We start from the raw sequence: 25,883 nt of genomic DNA, 5'->3' as shown, positions 1-25,883 counted from the left end.
TCTTAATGAGATCAGCCAAGAATATGTCGACAATACAGCGTCGAACTATTGGTTGACATCAGGAAAGATGTTTCCCGAGACTGAGGGTTTCCTACTTGCCATTCAGGATCAGGTTATTCCAACTAAAAATTATCTGAAATATATTGTTAAAGATCCTCAAGTCCAAAATGACAAATGCCCATATGGATGCCAAGCCCAAGAAACTATCCAACATCTTACCGGTGGCTGCCAGGCATTTGTCGGTACTGATTATAAAGACTGTCATGACTCAGTAGGAAAGATTATCCACCAAGAACTAGCTGACAAACTGGGACTTCTCCAAACCGACCATCTTCCTTATTATCAATACGTCCCTGATAGAATGCTTAAAAATGACAACTACAAGCTATACTGGGACCGCACTGTGCTTACAGACCAACCAGTGGCCCATAATAGACCCGATCTCATACTAGTTAATAAAATTACTAAGCAAACAACACTTATTGATGTGGCGATACCCAACACCAATAATTTACGTGTTAAATACAACGAAAAGATCACCAAGTACAGAGATCTAGAAATACAAATCAGGAGACAATGGAGAATGGAAAGTACCCAGACGATACCTATTATTCTTTCTACTACTGGAGTCATCCCGAAGAGCCTCCTAGAAAACATAAAAAAGCTGGGTCTAAATGAACATCTATATAAGATTATGCAGAAAGCTGTGTTACTTTCGACGTCCAGATGCGTACGAAAATTTTTGGGAGATACACCGACATACCAAGTCACCTAGGACTCGATAACATGGAAAGAGTCCCACCAGAGCTCAATCCTTTTGATACCGTAGGTATCTGGGATGAGTGAATTTTCCCCTTAGAGGGAGTGTGAGCCGTATGGCTAAATCTGGAATAATAATAATAAATGTCTTTATTAACAACAGATTAAATTTTCTTTACAATAAAATATAATATCAGTAGGGCGAGATTCAGTTTGTGTACCACTGTGCAACAGCGGCACACAACTGCTCTTCCACCTAACCCCCAGAAAATAGGATAGATAGACTATATCTAAATAATGAAATTGTATTTACAATAAGACATAAAAATATTAAGTACATATTAAATTTATAAATTATAAACTATTTATTTTTTTTTAATTCTTAAATTTTTAAATTACTGTTCAGCTAACAACTGCTCATAAATTAATCTCTTGAACTTGACTGTAGACAGATTTTTAATATTGTAGGACAAACTGTTAATATTGCAAGCAATTGAATATGAAAATGAACGTTTAAAAAAGGATGTTGTATGTTTAGGTAAAGTGAGGGTATTCTTATGTCTAAGATTAAGATTATGTACGTCCGTCCTATAAGTTATTCGATTGTACAGGTATGGTGGAACTCTCTCTTGAATGATTTTATGGTAAAAACATAAAGCATGGAGTTTCCGACGATTTTTCATATTTAGCCACTTGACTACAGTGAAAACATGACTTATCCTTTGAAATTTCCTGATGCCAAAAATCAAACGCAAACAAGAATTTTGTAATTTCTGTATTCTCCATGAATCAAATTCAGTGAGACACGCATTGTAAAGCACGTCACAATAATTTAATTTTGATAATACCAGAGCATTACATAATAATGACTTTGTGGCCCTACTTAATAAATTGCGGCTTTGATACAGTAATTTTAAAACGGCGTAAGCTCGTTGTAGACAAATACTTACATGATATGTAAACCTTAAATCTTCGTCGAACCAAACCCCAAGGCTTTTAATCTTTTTGCTAAAAATTAAATTGTCATTTCCTTAGATAATTCGATTGGCATAATTCTCTAAAAATATTTTCCTATGGAGATTCCTCCCAAAAATGATACCCTGAGTTTTTGATGTATTCAATTTTAAACAATGATTTTGAGAAAAAATCTGCAGCTGAAGAAGGTCATGATTTATTGCATTTACCGCTTGATCACACTCATTTAAATAAAATGACATATAGAGTTGGGTATCGTCTGCATAATAATGTTGTGAGCAGGACAAAAACACAGAAGGAAAATTAGATGTGTATATAGAGAATAAAATTGGACCTAATATAGATCCTTGAGGCACACCAGTATTAAGATCTAGAAATGAAGAAATATTTTGATTAAGTTTTACTGCTTGACATCTGTTAGAAAGATAGGATTTCATTAGATCAACTGCTCTCGCTTCTAGACCAATATATTTTAAAATAGAGAATAACAAATTATGGTTAATTGTATCAAAAGCTTTTGAGTAGTCTAGAAGAATTAGAATTGATATTTTGTTTTGGTCATAAGCTCTAAAAATATCATCTGTAATATTTAATAAAGCAGAAAGACAGCTATATATATATATATATATATATATATATATATATATATATATATATATATATATATATATATATATATATATATATATATATATATATATCGGTTTCAAAACGTCTTGCGTCGTTGTCCGATGCCTAATTTCCACGAATTTCTATCATTCCATTGTTCTTCGGTCAAGTCTCGGGAGCTCATTGCCTTTGTTATTCCCTCCTTCCATGTTCTTTTTGGTCTTCCTCGTTTCTTACGATTTGGTGGTATCCATTTCATGGCGATTTTTGGTAGTCTTGTTTCTGGCATTCTTTGAACATGGCCATACCATATAAGTTGTTTCCTTTCTATGTCTGTTGCCAGTGATCCATCTACCCCCATCCGATTTCTTATTTCATCGTTTTTAATTCTGTCTGCTCTAGATATTCGAAGTGATCGTCTAAATACATCCATTTCTGTTGCTTCGAGTTTTCTTTTATTGCTTTCTGTTAGTCTCCATGTCTCTGTACCATAGGTTAAGCTGGTTTTTATGAGAGATTCATATATATTGTATTTTCGTCTTTTACCAATTTCTGAGCTCCAAAGAACTCCGTTAAGGTATCCAATTGTTCTACGGGCCTGGGTTATTCGTTTTCTAATTTCCCTATTGTCTGTGCCTGTGGTGTCGAAATCAATTCCTAGGTAGGTATATTCAGTGCAGAATGCAATTTCGGTTGTGTCCATCTGAATGTTGGATAGTTCTGCGCCTATTGGGAGATATTTTGTTTTTTGTGTATTGAGTTCTAAACCCCACTTCTTGTATTCTTCCTGTAGTTTTCTGGCCATATATGTCAGGTCTTCTTTATCGTTGGCTATAAGGACTTGATCGTCTGCAAACTGTAGGGTATATAGGCAAGTTTCTCCCAGGTCAATGCCCATTCCTCTGCACTTTCTTTTCCACTGATACAGTGCTTTCGCCACGTAGATTTTAAACAATGTGGGGGATATGCAACACCCCTGCCGGAGTCCCTTGTTTACAGGAAATTTTTTTGAAAGTCTATTTCCAATTTTTATTCCCGACGTTGATCCTTCATAAAGCTGTTTAAGGGCGTTAATTACTGTGTGGTTAATGTTTGTTTCCTGCAAAACTTCCCATAGCTTTTTAGCGGGTACAGTATCATAGGCCTTCTGAAGGTCTATAAACATAAGGTGGGTTTCTTGATTGGTACTTGATCTTTTTTCTATTATTTGTTTCAAAACAAACACATTATCGGTGCAGCTCCTTCCCGCTCTAAAGAAAGATTGTGCCTCTTCTTCTTGTTCCTTATATTCTTGTTCGATAATGTCTCGAAGTATCCTTCCATATAGGCGACTTAAGGTACTGGTTACTGATATACCTCGATAGTTTGAGCAGTCCAGTTTACGTCCCTTCTTATGTATAGATGATATAAAGGATACTTTCCACTCATGCGGGACTGGTGTACCGTTTAGATATTGGTTTATACACCAGGTTAATCGTTCAAACAGTTTGTTAGTACCGCATTTGATTAGTTCTGCTGGAATTCCCTCCGGACCTGCAGCTCGACCATTTTTTAGTAGTTGTATCGTTTTTATGACAGTCCTCTCATCGATGTTTATCGTTTCTTCCTGTATGTGTATTTCAGTTGGAGACATTTCTCTATATTCCTCTCTGTTTTCTGTTAATAGATTTTCGTAATGTCGGATCCAGTTCTCTGTTGTTATTAATTGTATGTTTGTTTCTCTTTTTTCATTTGATTTAACTTTTGTCAGGAATTTCCACGTCTCTGAGCATTTTCTACCTCCCATATATGTGTTTATCTCTTTGCATTTTTTGTCCCACATTTCTCGTTTAGCTGTGTTTACTAGTTGTCGTGTTCTTTTTTTAATATCTTTGTATTCTTCTCTATCCAACTCCTGTTTTGTCAGCTATATCTGGACCTAAAACCGGACTGCATGATAGGGATTATGTTGTTATTTTTTAAATGCGTTTGTAACTGAATATCAATCACCTTTTCCAAAATTTTAGATAATGTAGGCAGTACACTTACTGGTCTTAATTCATTCATGCTTTCTGTATTTTTAGTCTTCGGTAACGGAATAACATGTGCCCGTTTCCATTTAGTGGGAAAAATTGAATTTGTTAAGCAAAAGTTAATGATATGTGTGATATACGGTAGAGGAAAGGGAATACACAGTTGAAGCGTTAATATGTTAATACCATCATCACCAATAGCTTTACTTTTAATATTATTAATAATATGTAAAATATTAATTTCAGATACTGTTTTAAAGGTAAGAGAAGAACTGAGGGAATACTTAAAGTTATTTTCATAGAATATTTGTGTATCAATGTCTGCTTTCATGTTTGGTATGACTTCAATAAAGTGTTTATTTAAGATAAGTGTAAAAACTATATTTTTATAACCATATGCTTACTCTTTATAGTCTAAAGCTTCTAATGTCCATACACACTCTGTCAACTTACGCTGTTAAAAGAAGAATATTAGTACTCGTACTGTTTTCTCTTTAATGTAAAAATAAAATAAATTTACCATTACTCGAAATTAAACACATTTTGCCTGATTGCTCTCATTTTACAGCTCTATTTACAATCTTTATTTTTAAATTTTAGACGTATTTACGTTGTCAGATAACATTGTTTGAGGGATTTATTGCCATTGTAAAGACTAAATCCAGCAGAAAATTTGTAGTAGTCTTTTCACAATTTCATTAGAAACAGTTACGAGTATTTTGTAGACGTGAATACATAGTGTAGTTACTAACGAGTGAAATTTTTCTGGTTTTCCTTGGTGAAAATGTAAGTACATAAATTTTTTATTGTTCTAGGGTTTCTCGGAGAAAAGTTTGGGATATAATGGAATGGTAAGTTTCTTATGAAATAGATACTACTGGGGTATATATAATTATTTATGATAAAATAAGCGGTTATAATTTTTAGTATATACATTAAAAAGATTATTCTATTATGGTTTAATCACAGGATTAGTTGTTGACACGAAGCTTATATACTACTGGCGTTGTATTAGTTTTTTTCTGTAGTAAAATCGTCACGAAATTAGCGAAACCAATAGTTGGAAGAATCCATTTATTCGACGAGGGAAGTCCGTTATACAACATGTAAACTTTTTCAATTTTATTAAAATCTATAAAAAGGATATGTTTTCAAGAATAAACTTTCTGTCATCTCCAATTGGTCTTATTTAATAGCAACATTTCGAATGCCTCCAAGTTTTTTACGGATTGGGCTTTCAGAGTCCAAGCTTCTACAACATATAGCAGATAACCATACTCAATTTCTTATTTGTAAACATTGACTTGTATTTTGTAAATCCTTTTGGAGCTATTTCAATTTTGACCTCATTTTGATCTAAATGTGAGTTTATATATTTGCTCCGAGGTATTTATACTTGTCGACCCTCTCTAACGGTTTACACACTATGTCAGATGTATGTTGTCAACAGGGGTTTTCAAGATTACCATGTATTTGGTTTTATCCATATTCACTGTTAGTCCCATCTTTTTGCTTTTTGTGTTAATGATTTCTATAAAAAATTGTAAATCTTCTATATTTTCCGTCATTATTGCGGTATCGTCTGCAAATCTTATCTTACTAATGATGCTTCCTCCAATTCTTACACTTTCAGTTCTTTCCCATATCCAGGCATACAGAGAGATTTATAGACTTTATGACATGATGACACTAGAGAAAGAGATGGACAATGAACATGAAATAACAGAAACAATAGAAGAAGAATGGGGAAAATTTAAAAATGCGATGATAAAAACAGCTAAATTAATTTGTGGAACCACAAGAAATAACAACAGAGGGAAACGAACATCTTGGTGGAACGATGAAGTAAAAAGAGAAATAAAAGAAAAGAAGAAATTATGGAAATAATGCATCCAAGACAAAACACAACAAAAATATGAAAATTATAAGAGACAAAGAACAAAAGTTAAAGAGATAGTTAAGAAAGAGAAAAAGAAAAGTTGGGAAAAATTCGGGGAAAAAATGGAAGAAAACAGCACAGAAAACGTAAAATTATTTTACAGAACACTGAAAAACCTAAGAAGCAACAAAGAAACGAAACTGAAACAAATAATGAACAAGAAAGGAACAATAATAAACGACGATAAGACAATAATAGAAAGATGGAGGGAACATTTTCAGCTGATACTGAATGGAAATCAAGCGAATACAATGGAGAAGGAAAGCCACAACAGAGAGTATCCATGAGAAATACGGAAAATCCAGAAACTATAGAAAAAGAAGAACTGGAAAAAGCAATAAGAAAGATAAAGATTAGAAAAGCACCAGGAAGCGATGAAGTAGCACCAGAAATGATGAAATATATAGGAGTAAAAGCAAAAGAAAAATTGTTATACATATATAACCTAATATGGAAGAGAAAAGTAATACCCAAAGAATAGACAAATGCAATAATTATACCTATATACAAAAAAGGAAACACAAGAGACTGTAGGAACTATAGAGGTATATCACTACTATGTGTAGCAGCAAAAGTATACGAAACCATAATAGACAGGAAAATTAGAAAAGAAATAGAACATAAATTAGAGGATGTACATAGTGGATTCAGGAAAGGACACAACACACAAGACCATATATTCACCATGCAACAAGTAATAGAAAAAGCCTTAAAGAAAAATAAAGAAATACATCTGAGCTTTATAGACATGGAAAAAGCATTCGACTCAGTCAAAAGAAAAGATATATGGGAAAGCCTAAAGAAGAAACAAGTAAGTGAAGAACTGATAGAAGCAACAAACAGTATATACATGAAAACAACAAATACAGTAAGAATGTTAAATATACAGTCAGAACCATTTGAAACAACCCAAGGAGTTAGACAAGGGGGAAGTCTCAGCCCAATACTATTCATAAATGTAATAGATGAGATAGTGAAAGAATGTAAGAAAACATTCAAGAAATACTGCATTGGTTGGAACAGAATGCAAATGATAAATGCTGAGATATGTATATTTGCAGACGACATAGTATTAATTGCGGAAACTGCAGAAAAACTGAAATACAACTTAGAGAAATGGAACCTAGAAGCAAGCAAATACAACTTAAACGTAAACAAAGAGAAGACTCAAATAATGAAAATATCAAGGAAACAAGGGACGGAAGATCAAATAGAAGTAATGATAGACCAACAAAAAATAATACAGACAAATTCATACAAATACTTAGGAACAGTAATCAACAACAAAGGAGACATCGAGGATGATCTTAACAACAGAATGGAAAACACAGGAAAACTATTCCAAGCACTAAATAGAGGATTCCTTAATAACAAAGAAATATCAACAAAGACCAAGATGACAATATACAAAACAATATATAGACCTACAGTGACATATGGAGCAGAAAATTGGATATTAAACAAAAGACATCAGAGCAGAATTCAGGCAGCAGAGATGAAATACCTCAGAAGAAGGCTAGGAGTAAAAAGAACTGATAGAATCAGAAATGAAGAAATAAGAGAAAGACTCAAAATTAAACCGATACTCGAGTCAATCAAAGAGAAAAAATTGGCATGGTTCGGACATCTAACCCGGATGGACAATAATAGACAAGTAAAAAGAGTGTGGGACGCCAAACCAATAGGGTAGAACAGAAGAGGAAGACCCATTAAAGAATGGAACAGTGACATCTCGCAGATACTGCAGAGTAAGGGTAAGACTTGGCAGGAAGCAACACAGATGGCATCCAATAGGAAGGAATGGAGAAAGTTCGTTAAGAGCTAGGACACCTCAGAAGACTGTCAAATACTGTAATTTAATGAATTGTATTTTAAACGGCCCAACACCGAAAGGTACAAATGGGTCTCCTAATTAAGTAAATGACATGATGATGGCCTGTATCTAACTGTATTACTAAAAAAATGGGAAGTCATATATTCATAATTGTATGCAGACGGATCCTTTTTTATTGTTACTGAAATAAAATAAAAAAAACTTGATTTTTCGCTTTTATTGGTGATTGTACTCGCATTTGACTAGACTAAAAGTGCACGCAGTTGACCATCACAACGGTACTCTCTGGCGGAATAATTCACCGATACAATCGTTTATCTGGCGCACTAAACACCGAGTTCCATATATGCCCAGTTGTGCATGTATTGAGGCCAATGATATTTGAGCAAGGTTACGTCGGCATGACCCAGGAGATTTATTCCTATTACGCCAAAGAGACGGCGGCTAGCAAAGTACCACAATCAGGTTTCGATAAAAATGGATCGGTACAACTTTATTAGCGCTTGTTCTACAAGAATTTCGATTTAATTAAATTTATTTATTGGTTTAATTTGCTTCGGGTTTTTTTAGGGGAAAGAAGGTGCGTGAGTATATTCGCTATGCAAGGCTTCTAATACGAAGTGTATATTTTATTATGTATTTATTTATAACTTTCTCCATAAGTCAACATAATATATTTCTTTACAAAATCAACGGAGAACTTTTTTGAGGAGCTATAACTTTGTTATATGAATTTAAATACATGCATATTATGGTATAATTTTACTATTTGAGAGAGTGAGTCATCGTTTAAAGGCCCAGAAATGCGGAAAGCTGTTTGGAAATCCAGTGACGTACACTTACTTTTATTTTAACGTTAATTATATTTTATTTTTCAAATATTAATGTTCGAAATAGACCACAATATATTTATTTACAAGTTTTTACTGACGTTTCGATCTCTATATCCAAAGACCGCTTTCAAAGATATAAATGATAGTTATATTTATTTTATCTGTTTATTATTATATATTTTTATAATCTTATATTGTTTATTTTTTTTTCTATCTTTAAAAACGGAATAGAGATCGAAACGTCAATGTATTAAACATGTAAATAGATATATTGTGGCTTATGTCCAACCTTCTCCCTAAAAATACAGAATGCCACAAACAAGCAGCTATAGAAAAATAAATATATCTGTCATTTGTATGTTTGAAAACGGTCTCTTTATAGAAATCGAAACGTCCGTAAATTAAACATTTGAATAAATATATTGTGGCTTATTCCCAACATCATTTCTAAAAATACAGAACGACAAGCGAAAAGCCATAGAAAATAAATAGTACTATCATTTGTATAATTGAAAACGGTCTCTGGATATAGAGATCGAAACGTCAATAAATAAACATATGAATAAATATTTTGTGGTTCATTCCCTACATTCTCCTAAAAATACAGAATGCCACAAACAAAAAGCTATAAAAAAGAAGTAATTTTGCAGAAAGTTTACTGATACCAACCGGCTGTCGCGGAAGTTACGCTAAAACGTCTTTTGACGTGACCCGTCCTTAAAGAGTTACACAATGAAATTTTTTTAAAACAAATTTTAAGACAGTTTCCACACCATCCCAGAGGTATGTCTTGTGGCGCGATACTTTTTTTAAATGGGTGTTCGCCAAGAGCCATATTGTCTTATTAAATAAAATGAACAAAACACTTAAACAGTATAAAACAAAACAAAATAAAATCCTATAAAACAAAATAAAATTCTATAAAAACAAAATAAAAATAACGTTTGATGTGTTTAAACACAAACACTATACACACTTACTATGTTCTTCTCGTTTTTTTTTGTTTTTGGTTTTTTTTTATGCTGATGTTCTTATTAAACTATTAGAAAATATTATTCGCTGTCTAAACCTGAAGATGCAGTGCTGCTATCGCTGTCATTATCTTCACCACCTGGTGTAATTATAATTGGCTCTAGTAAAACTTTTATATAAGTGTCAAGTTCCCACATACGATGTTCTTCTTTAATTATGTGGCCTATACATTTAGCCCATTTCTCTGGAGTTACATGGAAGATTGCTTGAATCAAAAGTTTCTTAATTTCGTTTAATTTGAACGTTTTGTTATTGCGTGCTACTTCTCCTTTCACTTGCTCCCAGATAAGTTCAATGGGATTAAGTTCGCAATGATAAGGTGGTAGACGCAGAACTTTGACACCATAATCTTTTGCAGTTTCATCTACAGCATATTTAAGATATTCAATTTTCCTTAACCGTGCAATGTCAAGGAGCTAAATTTTGAGCATTGATTCTTCGTATGCAATCCCCTTTTCTGTAAGCCATTGTTGAATCCTCCCTTTCAATTTCTTTAATAATCACCTGTTTTTTTCGACTCAAATTGAAGAAAACCATCATCAAGAAACCCTGTATCACTTCCTATATGGGTGACGATTAAACGCCGTCCCTTTCCTGATGGAGCTTTTAATCCTGTATATCAGCCTTCTATAAATGCTTCGCGTTTACTTTTGACATTTAAATCTTGCCAAACTTTTCCAACTGTATGACCTTTTCCAACCTTGGTTAATCCAGGTTTCATCCAAATAACATATTTTGCGTCCAGTGCTGCGAATTTTGCGTATTTCTTCTAAATATTTTCTTCTCCGCACAATAATTTTATTTTTTTCTAATAGCATACTTTTTCTGTTGAGTTTTACATATCGAAAGTTTATTTCACGCATGGTCCTGGTTAAGACTCTACGAGATATCTTGGGTAAGGAGTCATCGTTTTCGAGCTCTTGAGAAATATTTTTCAGTGTTGGAATTTCACTCCGAAAATAAAATGAATGAATTTTTCGACGTATAATATTCCTTGTCTCGTCATCCAAAACAATGCTTTTCCTACCTCTAGTTTTACCTTTTTCTTGCTTTTTATTTTCCGATGTATTTTTAAGTACACGATAAATACAGCTAACGGATACTTTTGTTAAACTGCTACAAATGTCGACCGCTTGGCTAACATTTAATTCCATTTTTTTGCCGACAATTCCTTCATAAACGTTTCGTATTATTACCTTCTCTTCGGACGTTAACATTTTCCGTCTCTTTTGCGGCATTTCATTTTTGGAATCAACATCAGAATTTAGCAGTCTTCTCTTGGAACAACTCGGTTTTTCGTCCAACTCCAATAAAACTCAAACCAAATAATTACAGAATATAACTAAAAATTTACTATAAAACGACAAACTATAACACTCGTATTATCAATAACACGTTTTATCAATAACACAAACTTATCGCATAAAATACCCTACCCTCAGAAACGCCAATGTAAGTAACCTATTGTTGATGGGCACTCGCTCGACAAAAACTAGTCTTACGGCTTTCTGTGGATCTGAATTGAAACGGAATTCCGTCGCTAATTCCAAAGTTGCCAAACGTTTAAAAAATATTGTTTTAAAATATTGATTTTTATTTTATAAATTTAAATATGTAACGAAACGGAACATATAAATAAAATTTATTTCATTACAATTTTGTGCTTAATTTTTACTATTGAAAAAATCAGGTTTTTTTGTATTTTTATGACGGTAATAATCGCTGCATGGAAGAATACAGGTTTTGTATGACCATAATTACTACTTGTGAACAAGAATTGGCTACATTGTACGACAACTTCTGGTCAAGTCTACTATAGAGAAGCACAAATAAATATACTACTTTATATATTCTGTAATTTCTTATGAGGAAACGCAAATTGCAATCGAGAAAACAGGCAGTTTTCGAGGGCCGCTGTGTACATTTAAATTTGAGGATATTCCGCGTTTAAACTATGATATCACTCTTCTAAATTGAGGGTTTCTACTATAGTAAGTGTAATATTAGAGTGCAAGCGGGAGATTTGGAAGAGATAATGAATTGAAGCGAATGCAGAATAAATACAGGAATGAGATAATAAGATCTAAGGGGGGAAAGATACAGTAACCTGCTTCAGGATCTCGAAAGGAATATCTCTTGGGACAGGGCTTTAAGAATGTGTGTTTCGAATTGAAGGGAAAAAATGCACCCTACTTCTGCCTGAAGAGCAAAAACTCCATTTAATACGATAGCTCTTTCCTCAGGTGGAGAATAGGCGTAAAAGGGTTACCGGTTTCGTACCGGCTTGACTGGTAAACGGATGTAGATCCGAAAGGCACCTGGCATGGACGAAGTCACGTAGGAGACTTTAAGTCTCGTCACACTAAAATATCCGCAGGTTTTCCTGAGATTGCTAATCGAACTGTCTGAACAACAACAGTTTCCAACTCGGTTGAAAGACGCTAAGGTTGTCCTTATTCCGAAAGGTGGAGGTGAAGAGGAAGAGGTGCGCTTTCGACCGATTTGTCTTTTAAGTTCGGTAGCTCAATTGTACGAACAGCTTCTGAAACGTCGCCTTGAGTGAGAGCTGGAAGAAAGCATGCGCTAAGCGGCCCACTACAGAAGTGACTTATTTAGTCACGCAGGATACAAAGAGATGGGTGGCTCTCATTATGATTGACGTCAAGAATGTTTTTAATACGGCATCATGAGAAATCTCATGTCCAGGATGAGAAAGTACCTCCTTTACTCATAGTTCCAGAAGGGAAAAATATACCAGCATCAGGTTGTCGCAGGGTGTTTTGCAGGATTCCGTACTAGCTCTCACCCTGTACTTTTTGACTTCGCTGACGAGTTATGCTGTCAAAATTTGAATATTCTTAACGGCGGATCCTAAATGGCAAACAAAATTTATAATTATAATTTATAAATTTAAACGTTTAGCCTAATTGTGAAGAAGGGAAAGAAGGAAAAAAATTCGGCACTTAGCAATACAGTTGCAGCTTTGTTGAAGAACCAAATTCAAGCCATATGCTAAGCAGTTAACGAAAACTGCTTGCGGCGCAACTTCTATTATTTTCGTCTGAATACCATTAAGATCTCCCGACATTACAGTTGCTCCAATAAAACACTGGTTAATGAGTTTAGAATTGATGGATTCGACCGTTACTTGATGGAAATTCATTTTATGTAACAATAAAACACTGAAAACTTTGTTTTCAAAACTTCCACAAAATTTATTTTAAATTCTTATCACTACAGCTGTTTCGGCTGATTGCCTTTCTCAAGTGATCTGTTTTTGGCATGGGTTTACACTTTATAGTCTCTAATGAAATAGGTTGAGGAGGGGAGAACTGTTTGTCTCAAGCTGGTCATTCAGAATTATATCTGTGTTTTTTAATTTGTTGATTTCCATAGATTCTAACAAAGATAGCTTAAGGCCTTTATTTTGAATGTGGAGAATTTTAAATTCGTCATTAAAAGAATGATTATGATCTAGAAGGTGAAGTGCGTATGTAGAATCTGTTTTTCTATTATTGAAAGCCCTTTTATGTCCTGCTATTCATTTATTAAAATTTCTACCTGTTTGACCAATGTAAGTTTTTGGGCAGTCGCCACATTTAAGTTTGTACACACCACTGTGTAAGTGTTTTTTATGTTGGCTCTTGTTGTTTTTAATATATTTGCCTAGGTTGTTATTTGTTCTGAAAGCTGGTGTTATTCCTTTCTTTTTTATGTGTTTGGCTATTTTTGTTGATATTTTGCCTGTATATGTAATCGAGCAGAAGGTACTGGGTTTTTTCTCTGGTGGTGGAAATACTAAGTTCAGGGCTTTCTTGTGTAGTTTTTGATTTAACATTTTATTAATTGTTTGTTCGTTGTATCCATTGTTTACTGCTATTTGCTTAATGATATTTAATTCTGTCTCAAAATTGTATTTTGATATAGGAATTGCTGTTAATCTATGTAACATACTATGATAGGCTGCCAGTTTATGTTGTGTGGGATGGGATGAATTATGAATAGTCGTGTCAGTATGGGTAGGTTTATGAAATATGGAGAAGTCATGTTTGTTTTTAAGTTTGGTAATTTTTAAATCTAAAAAATTTATGGATTGATTTTGTTCTGTTTCTATTGTAAATTCAATATGACTATGAAGAGAATTAATATACGATAAAAATTGGTCGAGTTGCCTGTTAGTTTCTGTGAAACATACCAGTACGTCGTCTACGTATCTCCACCAATATAAAAACTGTTTGAATATGGGATGTTTTGAAATCTTTGTCTCTAGATGATCCATAAAAATATCTGATAGCAATGGGCTTAGAGGATTGCCCATTATAAGTCCTTCACTGTTATTTATATATAATTCATTATTAAATTCAAAGTAGTCCTGGTTTATGCAAACTTCAAGAAGATGTAAAATTTCAGATGTAATGATTGGATTTGTACTATTTTGGTCTAAAAGGTTTTTTACTAGAATAAAATTGTCTGTAGGAAGGATACTAGGAAAAAGATTTTTTACGTCAAATGAAATTAATCTGGAGTTGTAAGGTAACTGAAAATGTTGTATTTTATTGACTAGTTCTATTGTATTTTTTATGGTAAATTTAGGTAAAAATTTAGTGTGTTCTAAAATAATCTCTAACAGTTTTTTTGAAAGTTTATATGACGGAGCTGTATAAAAAGACACTACAGGTCTTATTGGGTGATCCCGTTTGTGTAGTTTAATGAAAGAGTATAATTTAGGAGGCTGTGGGCTCATGATACTGAGGTATTTCTGTTCTATTGGATTTACTATTGATTTTGAATTTTCTAACACTAGCTTAATTTGTTTTTGATACTTTTCTGTTGGATCTTTGTGTAACGTTTCAATGTTTTGATTATTTAAAAATTCTATTGTTTTGTTATTATATTCTATTTTATCTATAGCAATAGTAGTGTTACCTTTGTCTGCTTTTGTAAACACTATGTTGTTTTCCATTGATTTATTTTTAATTGAAATGGCTGTTTTATTCTTCTTCTACAAAGAGTTAAATCAAAAACTACACAAGAAAGTCCTAAACTTAGTATTTCCACCACCAGAGAAAAAACCCAGTACCTTCTGCTCGATTACATATACAGGCAAAATATCAACAAAAATAGCCAAACACATAAAAAAGAAAGGAATAACACCAGCTTTTAGAACAAATAACAACCTAGGCAAATATATTAAAAACAACAAGAGCCAACATAAAAAACACTTACACAGTGGTGTGTACAAACTTAAATGTGGCGACTGCCCAAAAACTTACATTAGTCAAACAGGTAGAAATTTTAATAAATGAATAGCAGGACATAAAAGGGCTTTCAATAATAGAAAAACAGATTCTACATACGCACTTCACCTTCTAGATCATAATCATTCTTTTAATGACGAATTTAAAATTCTTCACATTCAAAATAAAGGCCTTAGGCTATCTTTGTTAGAATCTATGGAAATCAACAAATTAAAAAACACAGATATAATTCTGAATGACCAGCTTGAGACAAACAGTTCTCCCCTCCTCAACCTATTTCATTAGAGACTATAAAGTGTAAACCCATGCCAAAAACAGATCACTTGAGAAAGGCAATCAGCCGAAACAGCTGTAGTGATAAGAATTTAAAATAAATTTTGTGGAAGTTTTGAAAACAAAGTTTTCAGAGTTTAGAATTATAATACAAGATTCAACAAAGTTGCTGCACTCCGACTCGAACTAACTTCAACAAACCCGAAAAATCTGCTAGTTTTCTAATGGAATTAAAATATCTAATAGTAATGCTGCATTATGATTTCTCATCTAATTGCTTTTAAAATTATTTACATATCAAATTGCGTTGAAAATTTTCCACTCGTTATTGTCTTGTATATATCTACCTGCAGATATAAGACCACCAACAATTTCTATTTGTAATTTGTAGGTGTTTTATGAATTCACTGATTGTATATATAACCAAACTGTTATCAGTAGTAGGTGCTAATAATGGAAAAATTAAATACCCACATTGTTAACAAACACAGTTATTTTCCTAATACATTGAACAATTTTTATCAAATATTTATTTAAAGCTGAATGGATTTTTAGATGTAGGATTATTTACTCTATTTTAAAGTAGTTATAGGCGTTTGAAACGTGCTCTCGTGAATATGAAAGATTATAATATAACATTCTGTGGAAACCTTTCCATCAAATTGCCACAGTGTTTAAAATAATGAAAAAAAAAATGATTTTTTTTAAACACTGTGGCAAGTGCTTATTTACTACTTAAACTACGAGAAAACAAATATCCTTAGTCTTTTACAGAATAAAATCACTAGCAACGAAAAAAGAATAAAACATGAAATATTATATCCTGCAATATATAGAAAAATGTGTTAGAACTACCTGTTCTATTTAAAATTCTTCCAAAATCGCCACATAATTTTACACATTTGACTTTGGTCCCAATACGTTCGTAATATGGTGAATGGTGCCAGGCTCAGACCTTTATTAACATTTATGCATAAAAAAAACTTCTGAAAAAAGCTGAAAAAATCGTTGAAACTTTTGCCGAAAATGATGCATCGTATCAGGTATCAGAGATAATCAAAAGCCATAACTCGAATATGGCACCGAGAGTTTTGTGTAAATAGCTTATATGATACATGCGGCGCTCTAGAAGACAATTTTTCCGTTTTAGGCACCGTAAGTATCAATATCCATTGATTATTTTATATTATAAGAGTGTTTCATCCCACATTCATCGCAAGTAGCGAATATAATAATGTAAGTAAGTGTAAATAATAATTTAAGTGGCGAATTTTTTTCCTTCCTTCTCTCCTTCAAAATTAGGCTAAACGACCTCAAGTTTCTGATGTTTTTGTTGGGAGGATACCAGGGAGGGATCAGATAGAGCATGACTAAGGCAAAGCATCACTAATCAGAAAATAATTGTATTTTGAGAACGATTTCCGAAGTGGAAATCGAAACGTCAGATAATCTTAATTTTAAAGTAAAATTATAGCTTATTCCCAACAAAAATATTAAATTACCATTTCATTTAACTGCGTTAATGATATATTGCCAAATTATCTAATTGATATGAACACTCAGCAACTAAAACAGTGGGACAGAACTTTCATGCATTTTTGGCAAATAAAATGTTTAATTTTATTCAAAATAGGAATATTAAAACATTTTTCAAATTTTAAAATGAAATTAAAAGAATATTTATTAGTACCAGTGGTAGATCTAGACATTTGCCTTGGAGGGAACTTCCAATGAAACACCAACCAAAAGACATAAAATAGGTAAACCCAAACGACATAAAAGATATAAATAATAGGTTCTCTTTAATTTTCGACCATCTTGGAAGGGGGGCGATTTCCTCACTTTCCCTCCGCGTGTAGTCACCCGTGACTACTTTTTACGTAGTAGATAATATGATAGTATCGATTGTATGTTTTTTATAAATTTGTTAATGTAACACAATGTAACTGTTTGGGTAGCTAACCAGACGAATATACCGCAGAAAGTCTTTCTGACTTTACTTTAATAAAATTTACAGCGATTACCTCTAATCTTTTTAGTTATGCAAATAAATATAATTATCATATTACAAGTAAATATGAACTAAATACAAAAATAATTATATCTATTTACAACAACATAAAATTGTTTTTATGTTGTAGGAAATTTATTTGCAGTTTATAGAAGATTAATGACAATAAATTATATGTCATGTTTTTTCTAAAACCGCAACACACAAATTTACTTTAAGTATTAGAAATAAGTATCAAATCGTACTTTCTATGAATTTGGTAAGTGAACTATCGTGTATGTAGCTGCTATACCAGACTATTTACTAAATCTTAAGTACTATCTGTAATCGTTTAACTTACAATGAAATATTTTTTTACTTGATACAGCCATTGCAGAAAGATGTATTTGGAGAGAAGGGCAATATTATTGTTGAACAATACACTTTAAGGGTAAAACAAACACACAATAAAAAGTAATCTATTAAGCTTCTTCTTAAGAACACATTTCCTTAAAATATTTTCATCAATCTTTTTTTACAACATAAATTTATACAGTGCTAGTCAAAAGTCAGTTCCCCCCTCGTATCTTTTGAACGGTTATTGTTATAATAGTAAAATTATATTGGAGGAAGGTAATAAACAGACGTAGGCTTCCCAACTTGTCATAAAAGGTAAAGTACATTCTTCAACAATTCGTTGTTTCAAAATGTCAATATTGTCGGCTGCTGTAGCGTAAACTTTAGATTTCAAGTATCCCCACAGAAAAAAATCCAATAGTGTGAGGTCCGGTGACCGAGCTGGCCATTCTATCGTACCTCGTCGTCCAATCCATCTACTATGATATTCCTCATTTATTTAACGTCTTAAGGCCGTATGACACTATGCATTTTCTTGTATCATTTCTTATATAGTTTCTGATATAGAAAGTTATTTATGTTTTTTTGTATCGTTTCTTGCACGTACACTTGTGCTCTGTATGACACTATGCAAGTTCTTTTACCGGAAATTGTATGTGATTCGGCACATGATTGGTCGAAATTTTGACACATGTAATGCTAACACAGATGCTACTGATTATTTTTTAAAATACTGTGGTTCAAAATTGAAAGAAATAAAATGTCCCAATATTAAAACTAAATTGGAAACCACAATTTTTTAAGATATTAAACAGGCTCTAATGGAAGACAGAAATAATGAATAATTTGGTTGTAATAATTTGTTTTGTTTTACATATTATGTGTTTGAATGGCATGCTCTTGAAATTTTACTCTCTTATTTGGAGATATAAAATAATCTTTAAACTCATCAAGAATTTTTAATGCGGTTATGTATTGTTTTTAGTAATACATCTCCTCCTACTTTCAGTAGTTCCGATGCTATTTGATCCAATCCATGTGATTTATTGTTTTTTAATTTGGCTACTGCTGTTCTAATCTTGGTTATTGTTGGTGGGCACTTTTCTCTGATGACTGCTTGGCGCATTTCTTGTACAAGAAACTACAGCGAACACAAATTCTTGTATCGTTTATGATATAAGAACTATAAGCTTGTATGACACTATCCATTTTTTTGTTATATCAGAAACGATATAAGAAATGATACAAGAAAATGCATAGTGCCATACGGCCTTTACACACCATAATGGTGTGCAGGAGCATCATCTTATTGAAACATTATTTCCAAGTTGCCGAATTCATTTGGATTATTCTCCAGAATTTCAAGTATTAACGGTTTAAGTGCATTTTGTAACATGTCCTAATACACTTCACCCGTTAAGTTAGTATTGAGAAAAACAGTCACAACTATGTGGTTTCCCAAAATACCTTTATTTAAAAACATTTATTTTTTTTGGAAATTGAGTATGTGTTTCACGAAAGACGTGAGGATTTGTATCACTCCAATACCTCTCATTGTGTATGTTAACATTTCCATTGAGAGAAAAAGTACTTTCGTCACTAAAACAAATTATTTTTATGTAATCGGACTGTTGGTTAATTTTATTGGAATATTTTCATATTTTTCATTTTATTCCAGACCAGAATTCTAGTCTTCGGTCGGGGTTATCATCTGAAAGTTGGTGCACAATTTTTAATTTGTATGGATGAAATTTATTTTCAGTCAACACTCGGTGTACTGTCTTTTGACTGATTCTATAGATAAATGCAACTTGGGTTGTAGAAGAAGAAGGGTTTACAACTATTTCGGAAATTATGTAAAATTTTTTGTCATCACTAATTGTTGGTCGACCAGATCGTTTGACCTCTTGAACACTACCTGTTTGTTTAAACTTCCGAAGAAGCTTCCTCAAATAAGCTCTCTATGTAGGACGATCGGGGTACCTCTCGTTAACAAGACGTTCCGCTGCATTATTTCCACATTCACTAATTATTAACATAGCTGCTACTTTGTCGGCTACAGTACGTACCATTTTGTTTTTGTAAAAATTTAAACGTCTCGTAAAACAATAATTAAACTAAATATTAACTAAGAACAACTAACTAAAAACAACTTGACTAAACTTGAATTGACTAAATTAAGCAGAAACAGAAACTAAATATTAAGCTATAAGCACTTCTGCAAACTAAAAATAACTAGTGAATTGACGGGCGTGCATGATTTGGACGCTAAATTTAAAATTCGACACTGAAAAATAAAATTACCTGTTTCTGCATACATGATTTGGACGCTGGGTGTAATTGAAATGTAAATGGAAAGTCAGGTAATAAAATTCTAGAGATTAAGCTTGATAAGGTTTATTTGTCACTTTGAAATAAATACGACATACATTTTACGAAATGGAATCGATCGATACAGTTAGTTTGATACTCATGTATCCTATTTCTAACGAACATAATTTTTTTTCTACTCTTTGGATCTTTAAGTCTATTACTTTCACTATTACAGACACTATTAATTTTAATGTAAGTTTCAGTTTGAAAATTTTTTTAAACATCAATAAAATGGAAAATATTTGGATGAGCATGGTAAAAATTATCATTAAAACGCGAGTGGAACGATTCACAAGCATTAGTTGTTAATTGTAAACTCTCACTCATCGCAGCACACATCTCCGATGGAAATGTTGCGTGGTCGCCAATGTAGTTGTCCAATAAGTAGTCGGAAAACTTTTCAATTTTTGAATCCTTTGGTTAAATAGCCATAAAATCATATATGAAAGATTCTTCGACTTCTGAGGGAGATAAAAATGGCAGTCCAAAAATGTATTTCAGCCATTTAGATATTTCACTCTCTGCCAATTTATATTCCCGAATTAAGCCACAAGCACCGATATTACGATACCAAGCTTGCATAAGATGAAAACGGCACCCTTTAATGTGCACATTTGGAAATTAAAAACGCGCAGAATTGTGGATAGCAATTTCAAAATCGGAGAAAATGATTTTCTCCGATTTTGAAATGTTCACTTTTCACTATTCTCTGACAAACTAATAACTAGTAACTAAGTAAATTTCAATGGCCATCATTAAACCCTAATTATATCTAATATTTGGTAACTGCGATAATCCTTCCGGCAGCGTCCAAAACAAGGGTTCTTTTAAGACCCTCAGGTACTTCAGCGTCGAAAACATGCCCGCCCGAATTGACAAACGTCAACTTTTTTAAAGAATAACCAAAGGCGGACTTTAGAATTTTTATTAATTAAATGAAAAACGAGAATTTTAGTATTTATTTAATTTATTCGTCAAAATCGTCTTAAATCTAAACAAAATTAGTATGATTGAATAGGTATATTAAAATAATTATTGTAGTTTCGCATTTAATTAATAAATATTCTAACGTTCGCCCCTGGATAATTGTCAAAAAAGTTGAGGTTGACGTAAAAACAATTAGAGAATTGAAAAACGTCAACTTTATGACAAGTAACCAGAGGCGGAGGTTTTATTATTTAATAATTCAATGGGAAACTACAATTTTAGTATTTATTTAATTTATTCATTAAAATAAGCTTAAACTCAAATAAAATTAGTATGGTTAAATAAGTATTTTCAATATCTTTCAAACGAGGTATCACTTGTCATAAAGTTCTATTTAAAATTATCAGTCAAAGTGGCGCTGTAAAGTCATCTGTCACTATTACGTGACTTGTTATGATTAGTCAAGAAGCCTACGTCTGTTTATTATCTCCCTCCAAATTTCACTATTATAGGTATAACCGTTCAAAAGATACGAGTGGGAGAACTGACTTTTGACTAGCACTCTGTTAAGTATCAATTAAAAGTACCTTATGGTTTACTATTAAATTTAGATTGAAGAAATCGGTACTTACTTTGTTGGTACACTGTATTTTGCTCTGCCACTTTTAAACCCTTAGATAGATCGGTCTTGTTTTTCAGACGAAAAACAAGACGAAATTCAATTATTGTTTAACATACATTTCTACTTATTACCTGTTGAAAATGGAAATGTCACCAAAGGCTCTCCATTATTTTTTTCCAATTCGAAGTACTCCACAATATTTAAGACAAGATGTTGTGTTTGAGAATTTAATGATTTACCAGGCATACTCTAAAAATAAAAACATATTTCATATCACGCCGTTGACGTGGTTTGAGCCATAATTAAAATAACTAAATGTCAATTTGGAGGTTTGAATAAATAACATCGAGTTAGAATCTATGGAGAGGGCATCACGTGACTAAAAACGACCTCACTTCGGCCACATCGTTAAGATTGTTTTGACGCTTTTGACAGATCGTATGTTTGTTTACGTTTATTGTTTTTCGAATATTTTTAGTTTTATAATACTTTTATAGAAACTGCAATAAATAATATATTGTGATAGTGCATAATATTGGTTACTTGTTCTCAACGTAGTTGCAGTAGCAGAAGCAATGTTAATCAAAAATCTTCAGGAATAACATTCTACAGGTTAGTATACAAATATGTAAACAAAGTAATGGCCCGTACTTCAGAGAATAAATTAATAGTATTTGACTGTATTAATTCATCTTTATGTATAATATATCTTGTTTTTAGTATTTACTGCGGGATAAATCAATCATAGTTTATTAAAAATGTATTGCACTTTTTAAGATTATGATTAAATCTTCTAAATAAGTAGTCATATTTTTATAGTAGTTTTAATATTATTGAGTCCGGCCATGATCCCACCGCCATATTGGTATCATCGTTAGCCACGCCTACCTACGCCGTTTTTAATACACACGTTAATATGCTCATAACTTCTCCATAGATTTTAATTCGATGATAAATAATATATTATTTGGCATTAGTCGATAAGTAAATTCTTACCCTAATAAATCAAACACGAAGGTAACGTTTTAACAACTGTTTGTGAAATATGTATATTCAAAGTACGAAAAAGATTGAACAAAGCCTAGATGGCGTAGGATTCCTAACTTCCAAGAAATATGCACCTAAAATAGAGCAATTTGTAGGAATATCTGAAAGAATTCCAATGATTAGGTTAAATGTAAACGAGAACATCTCCCTGAAAATTATTCAAGTATAGGCCCCAACAGCAGCACATCTCGATGAAGAGATAGACGAATTTTATGAGAAAATTGCAGAAACTAGCACTAATTATCACAGCACGTATACGATGATAATAGGAGACTTCAACGCTAAGATCGGACAACGACTTGAAAAAATCGAAAACTATATAGGACAATTCGGCTCTGGAGTTAGAAACGAGAGAGAAGAAACCTTGGTTAACTTCCTACAAGCCCACAAATACTATGCAATGAACGCATTCTATAAGAAGAGTAAGAAAACAGATAAAAGACGACATTAAAAAACATCAAGAAGACCGTATAGAACAGATCATAGAGAAAAACCGAAGTTTCAAATGCACTAAACCGAAACTAGGAAAGAAAAACATAATAACCATTAAAAATGAACAAGGACAACTAGAAAAAAGGAAATCTGATATTGCAAACTCAATTGAAAAGTTCTACGCCGATCTGTACCGTTCCAGAAACGATCCCCCTAACTCCTAAAAGCAGAACTTGAAAAGTCAGATAAAAAGAAGAAGCCATCACATATCTAAAAATACTACTTAATAAATGTCTATTCCAAGGCAACACACCCGAACAATGGAATACTGCTAAAAGAATACTAATACACAAAAAGGGAGACACCACAGTTCTAAAAAATTATCGACCAATTTCACTTCTTTCATAACTTTACAAAACCTTTACAAATATTATTACAGACAGGTTAACAATTAAATTTGACGGATATCAACCAGTAGAACAAGCCGGATTTAGAAAAGGGTACAGCACCTGTGACCATCTATATACTTTAAAAATCCTAATAGAAAAGACTAACGAATACAATCTCCCATTATGTCTGGCTTTTATAGATTATGAAAAGGCTTTTGATAGCGTAGAACTGTGGGCAATAGAAGAAGCATTAGTCAACAACCGGATCGACTCCAGGTACAGAATATTACTACATAATATTTACAAACAAGCTGAAATGATAGTGACGTTGGGTAATGGAATCGAAACAAGACCAGTATAAATCCGAGTAGTAAGACAAGGAGACACAATATCTCAAAAATTATTTACAGGTGCCCTAGAACATATCTTTAAGTCAATAGAGTGGGAAAATAAGGGAATCGTTAACGGAAGATACTTGAACCATCTTAGATACGCAGATGATATAGTACTAATAGCCGACACGTGGAATGCACTGACTACGTTGATTGAGGAGCTACACATAGAATCCCTAAAAAAAAAGGACTGAAAATGAATTTCAGCAAAACTAAACTAATGTCAAACAAAGATGATAAACCTATGATAAACATAGAAGGGACAGAGATAGAACACGTGCATGAATATACATATCTGGGTCAAAATGTCAAGGTAAGCAAAGAAAATCGGACTACCGAAATAAGCAGACGTGTAAAAATGTGATGGGTAGAATTCTGAAGACTCTCATACGTACTTAAAAATAAAAATATACCTCAAAAACTGCGAACCAAAGTATTTAATTCATGTATCCTACCTGTACTTACATAATAATATGGAGCTCAAACCTGGACATTCACTAAAATAAACATGGAGAGCTACGGAGCGACAGATGCTAGGTATCTCACTCAAAGACCATAAAACCAATGAAAACATTCGTAATAGAACAAAAGTAAAAGATGCTGTCGAACTGGCAGCTAAACTGAAATGGAAATGGGCTGGACATAATGAACGTCTTATGGATGGCCGATGGAATAAAGAAATCGGGAATTGGCGGCAATATGAAGCCAAAAGACCACGAGGAAGACCACAAATGTCAATATTAATATATAAGAATTTAAGCTTCGGCGCCATAACCAGAAAGAAGACTTGAGTGGAATAGGTGCGTTGAGTCTTTAATGCAGTTATTTATAGGTGTATCCTCCAGATATTAATACAATTGTTTCCTTTTTTACAGTTTTGTATTTTTACTCAGTTTTCTTATGATGCTCTCTGATTTTGAGTTTGTCCAAGGTTTTGAACGCAGAGAGTGGAAAGCTTTGTGTGTTCGATGTTTAAATATACTTGTTTCTGATTAGCTGTTTCTGTCGTTCTTTTTAATTGTATGGTTAATGTTTCTGGTTTAGCTAAGGTTTATCTATATATTATAACGTATACAAATATTCCACAACGCTAGTCTTTATCGTAATGATAAATTAAATTGTATTTTAACTAGAGTGGTAAAAAACATATTCTTATTAGTTTGATATAATAAAAGTAGTTTACAAGCAGTCAAACTAGTTATAAATAAGTAAAGATTTGAAGTGTATTTATACACGATATGGTTATTAATACGACTATTGGTATTATTATTATCCCTGAAAAAGATCTTTTCCACTTTATGAAGATTGTTTATACTATACTAAATATAAGCATATCCTAAAAAGCTAAGAATAAAACTAAATATATATATCCCCAAATTATAAAGTCCTATTGACTACTTAACTATTACTAACGCATGATTCAAACTACTAAAACGTAGATTATACACCTTAATACCAACATATATACAAAATATCTTATTATACTCAATCAAATATATTATATCTTTATAAACTACGCATGCGAGAAATCGATACAATCAGTAAAAACCTATCCAGGTGCATATCACACCACACCACACTGGTCCAATTGACTACAACTTTCAAGATACGATGACCAGAACACTTCTTCTTCTTAAAGTTCCATCTCCTATCGGAGGTTGGATATCATAACGGCTATGGTCACTTTGTTAGCTGCTGCTCTGAAAAGTTGTAGTGAACTACAGTTAAACCATTCTCTAAGGTTTTTCAGCCAGGAGATGCGTCTTCTTCCTATGCTTCTTCTTCCTTGGATCCTTCCTTGCATAATAATTCTCAGCAGCTCATATTTTT

General features: G+C 32.7%; 1 protein-coding gene across 1 annotated transcript in view; it reads left to right on the top strand.

The window, feature by feature from the left end:
• LOC140438988 (uncharacterized) overlaps positions 1 to 25,883 on the top strand; it is a 141,174-nt gene that overhangs the window by 38,650 nt on the left and 76,641 nt on the right. Inside the window, exon 2 of the mRNA XM_072528624.1 lies at positions 5,171 to 5,206. Within this exon, the coding sequence (XP_072384725.1) occupies positions 5,199 to 5,206 (8 nt within the window). The 5' untranslated portion in view covers positions 5,171 to 5,198. The remainder of the gene's footprint in view (positions 1 to 5,170; positions 5,207 to 25,883) is intronic.

The sequence above is a fragment of the Diabrotica undecimpunctata genome, chromosome 4, assembly GCF_040954645.1.
Source record: "Diabrotica undecimpunctata isolate CICGRU chromosome 4, icDiaUnde3, whole genome shotgun sequence".
Taxonomy (NCBI): Eukaryota; Metazoa; Arthropoda; class Insecta; order Coleoptera; family Chrysomelidae; genus Diabrotica; species Diabrotica undecimpunctata.
Note: the sequence above shows the minus strand (reverse complement) of the source record. Positions and strands in the feature narration are given on the sequence as shown.